This window comes from Sinocyclocheilus grahami, unplaced genomic scaffold (genome assembly GCF_001515645.1).
Source record: "Sinocyclocheilus grahami isolate Dianchi unplaced genomic scaffold, SAMN03320097.WGS_v1.1 scaffold695.1, whole genome shotgun sequence".
Classification (NCBI taxonomy): domain Eukaryota; kingdom Metazoa; phylum Chordata; class Actinopteri; order Cypriniformes; family Cyprinidae; genus Sinocyclocheilus; species Sinocyclocheilus grahami.
Genome location: NW_015505874.1, coordinates 770,138 through 777,735, shown reverse-complemented (window position 1 = coordinate 777,735; position 7,598 = coordinate 770,138). Strand labels below are relative to the sequence as shown.

The window sequence follows — 7,598 nt, the reverse complement described above, 5'->3', positions numbered from 1 at the left end:
ACACACACACACACACACAAAGAAAAACAAGTAGATAGAATAGAAAAAATAGAAAGCTAGTGTTTTTTTTATTTTATTTTTTTTAAGTAGAATTAAAATAGAACAGAAAGTGTTAGAGTTAGAGGGTCAAATAAAGGTAAAATTATTTAAAATTAAATAATTTTAATAAATTTATATATTTAAAGTGGTTGGCAGTACTCACAAACATTACATTTTAAATATTTATTATTGCATAAAATTGTAATATATTTATTTATATTTAATAATGAATATTTATATATTTAAACTATCCAGCATTACACATAAACATTACATTTTTAATATTTATGACTGCATACTGCAAAAACTGTAATGTATTAATTTATAATATATTTAATTATTAAAATGTATAGATTTAAACTATCCAGCATTACACATAAACATTATGCTTTTATTATTTATCACTGCAAAAAATTCTATTGTATTCATTTATAATGTTTAATGACTTTAATGTTTAATTATTCATATTTATTATATTAAAGTAGTCGGCAGTACACATACTGCACACTACACTAGTATATAACAGTTCAAAATGATTTCAAGTTCAAAATGAAATACTAGCTTACTAAATATTGCACAGCATTCACTCTAAACTGCCTATGATTTAAAGAAAATGAAACGGTATGCATTATTATGAAATCAATCTTTTAAACAGTAGTATGCTTCCCTGTCACATGACCTAATTTCTGAGTTTTGGCAGCCCACTGAAACAGAGCTAAGAAAGATGTTAGAAATTACATCTAATATTACTTCTAGTTTATTTGTTACACTGGAAATGGAAAGTTGAGCGCATTGCATTGTGGGAAACAGTATTCCTTGAAATATACCCTACTGTATACTGCACATACTCACCCAGGTATAATAAACAGAGAAAATTAGTTTACGGCATACATTATGTACAGTATGCACAGTACGCATACTACTGCTAGTATGCTATTCAAAACACAGCCAAAGAACGAGAGAGGGATTAGAAATTCAAAAAAGAGAGATCTAAGAGCTGACTAAATGACACTGGGAAAAAGTGAAACAAAACCCGGACAGGAAGATGATCAGACTCACTTGTAGACCATCCCGTGACAGACGATCACGTTGCCGTCATCAGAGCCGGACGCAAACAGCGGGTAATGCCTGTGGTAGGCCACGCTCCTCAGAGCCTTCTTATGATGTCTGCATGGACAGAGACACAAGACAGACCTGTCAGCATCCCGACAGCAGAGGGACGTTACACAGAACCTCTCCAAAAGGAGACATTCATACATGTGACAGGCCAGCATTACCAACAATTTCCCTCGAGTCTGCCCCAGACTGCCCAAATTATAAAAACCTGCTCGTGCTGACTCACCGGAGAACTTTGTATGGTTTCGTGGACAGGTCCAGATCGAACCAGGCCAGACGACAGTCGTAGCTACCGCATATCACGTTGTCGCCTGTGGAAAATGGGTAAAAGAGAGCAAACGAATGACATCTGACATCCAGAGAGTGGTCACTGATGTCACATGTCACTTTAGGGACATTTCTGAGAAACCAAGACCAATATTAAGCCAGAATAACTTTCCTCTGGTCACCTCCAAACACTCACTTTTATATAACATACCGTAACAGGCTGAAGAAAGCTGCCAGATTTCATTTCAAAGGTCACCGAAAGAAGTTAATGTCCATAATCGTTTACCCAAAAATGAATTTCTTCTCATTTTTTCATCTCATTCCAAACCAATGACTTACTTTCTTCACGCAAAGTATTTTTAAAAATCTCCAAGCTGATATTTTCCATTCATTCAAAGCCTATTCTGGACCTCTAAAGCTCCCAGAAGGACAAAAGAGCACCATTAGAGTAATCCATACGACTTGAGGCATCTGAAGTCATACGACAGACCAACATTTAAATTACCATTCACTCAAAATCATCTTCTCTGCTGTAGCTCTCAAATCTCATTTGGACATAATAATACAAACTTTGTTCACCATATTTGGTTATGAGACACACCAATGGTATTTGACATCAAGTTTATATCAGCATATTTTGATGTAAATTTTGAGCCTAAAAATGCTGGATGGAAGCTTCAAGATTCAAATAAAATGTTCACAATGCAAGCTTGAGATAAGCAAAAGTGCAAAAACTAAGATAGTAACACACTTACAGGATAAATTCTTAGATGCACATCAAAAAAGTCATGTTGTAAGAAATACGGCATCTGCTACTAACATGATGTTCACCATAAACATGATATTTAACAAAAGAGTGACTAACTTTTTTCTGTGTGCGCGCCAATCAGGGTGGTTTATTGTTAAATAAAACTATAAAAAAATCATTGAACTGAAATAAAATAAGTTTAAGTACTAAAATTACTAAAAGACAAAAATAAAATGAAGCTAAATAGAAATATATATATATATATATATAAAAACCCACAAAATAAAATGACTAAAACTTTAAAATAAAAAAGTATAAAAATAAAAAGATAATTAATAAATAAATAGTATATTAATATGTTAATAATACTAAATAACAATAATATGTAAATAATACTAAATAATAATAATACATAAATAATACTAAATAACACTGGTGCCAATTTCGATTTTCATGATTTTGTGCTTTTAAACTTGCAGGATGTAAACTTTATTTACAAATTATTTTCGCAATATTACAATTTTTATATAAATTAAATTCACACTTTGGATGGAAGCAGCTATCAACAATAACAAACCCGGCACATTTGAAAGTTTAATTCACGCAAACAAATGAGATTTGTGAGTTACGACCTGAATTTCAATTTGTTCCTTAAACCAAACTATAACATGACTTCAGAAGACAAGACAATCAAAAAATGATGAAAGACAGACGAAGGACAATCAAAATTTGATGAACTATATAATGACGACGTGATAAACGCCCAAAACTACAAAGTGTAAATAACTGCTTTTCAAACAGCCTCTATTTAATGGATCATTTCATAATATTTAAGTTTTAATATACAATATAAAATTGAAGAATCTACATAGGGAACATTTTTTGCCACAGTATGTTCAGACAAAATTCCCATTAAAACGACTGGATTATACGAACTCAATTTTGTTGAGCAACAGTAAATGTGACTGCACTTTTACTCTGTATTTTTAATTTGACAGCCTTAATATACTTTCATTGTACTGGAAATTCATAGGAGATTCTCCAAAACATCTCTTTTTAAAAGAAAGTAAGTCAGGTTTTGAATGAAATGATTGTGACCCTTTCAGAAACGTCCAGTTACTCACCTCCCGGGTGGATGGCCATGCTTGAAATCCATTTCTGAGGCTTACTAAACGAACACTAACTAATTAACCAGGCTGCAGCTCTACAACTAAAATAACTAAAAATAAATCCTGTAAATCATCTGCTGTCAAATAATATACACCACATACTGAATGTTACAAAACATACAGATGAACATTAAATTAACATTCAGATACAGGTTATAAGAGAAAATGAGGCGGGTCTTACTAGCTGACAGCGACCAGACAGATGGACGGATTGGGATTCCAGGCCACACCCTTCACGGCTCCGCCCACCTCTACCGTCTTCAGGCAGCGCGCCGTACTGACCTCCCAGAAACGCACCGTACAGTCATCAGAGCCTGAGGTCAAAGGGTCAAAACAAAAACTTTTACTTAATGTATTCACTAGAGAATTTTCATAAACTATCCAGCATTCTGTTTCAGAATGACTTAATGAAATGTATTTCATTTAAATGCATGTTTAATATGGTTGTGCAAATGTGCGCAGGTTTGTGTGTCTCAGCGTCTGAACAGCTGAGAGGACACAGACGCTCGGGTCTCTGGCACAACTAAAGCGTTCTGTCAGCTCGACGGCACTTCCTCTCTCAGCAGCACACATGGAGGATAACTCATCCTCGCTCTACACAACCACTGTGACACACACAGCAGCACTTTGGCACGAGTGCACTATAATAATACTAGATTACTGAAGGTGACAGACAAAGAGAAGCCGGGCGTTTAAAGTTTGTGTGCTACTGCTGTTAGACAGTCATTATTCAAAACGAGAGCCATTTATTTCCTCTCATATACATACAGTATGAATAAAAAATGACTAAAAATGAACAGTTGATGTCAAGCTTACCATGTGTTAGAATAGAACTTTTTCTAAACAAATAAATCTAACATTGAATTTCTATTCCCTCTTTTAAAAGTAAATATCATTTAAAAAACATTTCAAGACGTGAAGTTCAAGGTAAAGAACAAGTTAAACTCTCCTTTTTATCATTTTAAAATGTCTTAAAATGTCAACCATGCTAACATCATTTTGTACAATATAGTAAATAGCTTATAACCGAAAAGTGAAAATATCAACTTAAACTTTTCTATAAAGTACTTTGAAGGTTTCACAACCTTAAGCACGTCAAAGTAAGCTAAACTGAACTATTACAGCATATCTTCCCCCTTTGAAAGCTATTTTATAAAGTCAAAATGTAATTTTTCCATCATCAACATCATTTTTTGTCACTCTTGTGTTTTATGTTTGCAAGTATTGGAACAAAAAAAGATTTAAAAAATGCTTTTAAGGATGGTAACGGTATACAGTTTTACAGTTTAATTTTACAAGCTTTTATCTAACCCACCTTCCTAACCATCTAATTAACTAACAAATGAAAAAAAGCTGGCTGTTTAAATAAATTCTCTTTAAATTCCTTGGAAGATTCAAGAAAAGTTCTTGAAAATGCTACTCAAATTCCAAAATGAACATTTGACATTCTCATAACTGGTCTTCTGAGGCTTACTAAACGAACACTAACTAATTAACCAGGCTGCAGCTCTACAACTAAAATAACTAAAAATAAATCCTGTAAATCATCTGCTGTCAAATAATATACATCACATACTGAATGTTACAAAACATACAGATGAACATTAAATTAACATTCAGATACAGGTTATAAGAGAAAATGAGGCGGGTCTTACTAGCTGACAGCGACCAGACAGATGGACGGATTGGGATTCCAGGCCACACCCTTCACGGCTCCGCCCACCTCTACCGTCTTCAGGCAGCGCGCCGTACTGACCTCCCAGAAACGCACCGTACAGTCATCAGAGCCTGAGGTCAAAGGGTCAAAACAAAAACTTTTACTTAATGTATTCACTAGAGAATTTTCATAAACTATCCAGCATTCTGTTTCAGAATGACTTAATGAAATGTATTTCATTTAAATGCATGTTTAATATGGTTGTGCAAATGTGCGCAGGTTTGTGTGTCTCAGCGTCTGAACAGCTGAGAGGACACAGACGCTCGGGTCTCTGGCACAACTAAAGCGTTCTGTCAGCTCGACGGCACTTCCTCTCTCAGCAGCACACATGGAGGATAACTCATCCTTGCTCTACACAACCACTGTGACACACACAGCAGCACTTTGGCACGAGTGCACTATAATAATACTAGATTACTGAAGGTGACAGACAAAGAGAAGCCGGGCGTTTAAAGTTTGTGTGCTACTGCTGTTAGACAGTCATTATTCAAAACGAGAGCCATTTATTTCCTCTCATATACATACAGTATGAATAAAAAATGACTAAAAATGAACAGTTGATGTCAAGCTTACCATGTGTTAGAATAGAACTTTTTCTAAACAAATAAATCTAACATTGAATTTCTATTCCCTCTTTTAAAAGTAAATATCATTTAAAAAACATTTCAAGACGTGAAGTTCAAGGTAAAGAACAAGTTAAACTCTCCTTTTTATCATTTTAAAATGTCTTAAAATGTCAACCATGCTAACATCATTTTGTACAATATAGTAAATAGCTTATAACCGAAAAGTGAAAATATCAACTTAAACTTTTCTATAAAGTACTTTGAAGGTTTCACAACCTTAAGCACGTCAAAGTAAGCTAAACTGAACTATTACAGCATATCTTCCCCCTTTGAAAGCTATTTTATAAAGTCAAAATGTAATTTTTCCATCATCAACATCATTTTTTGTCACTCTTGTGTTTTATGTTTGCAAGTATTGGAACAAAAAAAGATTTAAAAAATGCTTTTAAGGATGGTAACGGTATACAGTTTTACAGTTTAATTTTACAAGCTTTGTAAAATGACATGGGGCTTTTTGGAAAAATTATTTAACATTGATTTTGCTGCAAATTTTTCAATTATCAGTTACACTACACTAACAAGGATTAGTATGACTTTAAACAACTGATAATTGAAATGTTGTAAATTTGCAGCAAAATCAATATTAAACTCTTTTCCCAAAAAGCCCCATGTCATTTTACAAAGCTTGTAAAATTAAACAAAATTAAACTGTAAAACTGTATACCCTTACCATCCTTAAAGTATAATTATATCCATATCCACATTATGAAGGCATATAATTCTAACATTAAAATATCTTTATTTTCGTGATGGCATAATGTGATTTATTAACACTTAATGCATAATTTCTCTTTAAATTCACTTAAAAGCCAACTTTACTGAGAGGTAACTGCTCTGTTTCATTCAACAGCTCCAGACGTGTTCGATGGAAAACCCCTTCCTCGTATCAGCCACACAACATCATAAGCTGCCGTAAAATCTCATTTTAACTTTTATACCTGCATGCTTCATAAACGCAGGAAAAACAACACGGGGGAAAACGGGCCGGGCCTGGAGGGTGGAGTGTAATAACTCCAAAACCCATAATCACTTTTTAAGTATTGAGCTGTATGGCGACAGATATAGCAGGAGGGACGGGCTCTGCGGCGGACACCCGCTGGCGGTCAGAGAGGCCTGTCAGGCCTGCACAGCTGCAGATTTGTGTGATGCAGGGGACACCAAGACTTTCCTGTAGATGATTAAACATAGATGGTGGCCATAAATAAGATGGGAATGACTGTAATATTTGCCTTTATGGAGGGGAAAAAGCAGCAATAATGTTAAAAGTCCATTTTATAGGACAGTAATGGCACTTTGAGACAGGGGAAAAAAATATAATAATGTGTCCCAAAGGATGACAGAAATTAGATGTTAAAGTCAACAAGAAACAGCATTAGCAACCCATTTTACAACTGAAACAAGTGAAATAGGATATTCTAATAGGAATGCCAGTACTCTAATTTATAGGTAACTGCTCAAGAAAAGGACAAATGGAGCAGACCTGAATGAACGTTTGCTTCAATTGTTCACAACGGTTCAAAATCAATCACCAAGACATGTATTATTAAAGGGGTCATATGATGCGATTTCCAGTTTTCCTTTCTCTTTGGAGTGTTACAAGCTCTTGGTGCATAAAGAAGATCTGTATAGTTGCAAAGACTAAAGTCTCAAATTAAAAGAGATATTCTTTATAAAAGTTCTCAAGCCCACCCACCTCTGCTCACTCTAACCCTCCGGTCGTTCCTCACGCTAGCCCCCGGCCTCTGCTCACTGTAGGCTGCCGCTGCTCTCTCTAGGCCAGTGTTTCCCAAATGGGGTGCCGTCTGTCGAGAGCAGGGGTGCCGTGTAAAAAATCCTTATTTTTAAATTGCTAAAATGTTCAAAAAAGCATCTATTATATAATATCCATTTCTGATGTCGCCAATAATTAGAGATGC

General features: G+C 34.7%; 1 protein-coding gene across 1 annotated transcript in view; it reads right to left on the bottom strand.

The window, feature by feature from the left end:
* The window catches only part of LOC107559671 (ribosome biogenesis protein bop1-like), an 84,453-nt gene that overhangs the window by 4,148 nt on the left and 72,707 nt on the right, over positions 1-7,598 (bottom strand). The window contains exons 10-14 of the mRNA XM_016243571.1: positions 4,999-5,127; positions 3,521-3,653; positions 3,295-3,338; positions 1,382-1,466; positions 1,099-1,206 (exon numbers count right to left, since the gene is read on the bottom strand). Of these exons, the coding sequence (XP_016099057.1) occupies positions 1,099-1,206; positions 1,382-1,466; positions 3,295-3,338; positions 3,521-3,653; positions 4,999-5,127 (499 nt within the window). The remainder of the gene's footprint in view (positions 1-1,098; positions 1,207-1,381; positions 1,467-3,294; positions 3,339-3,520; positions 3,654-4,998; positions 5,128-7,598) is intronic.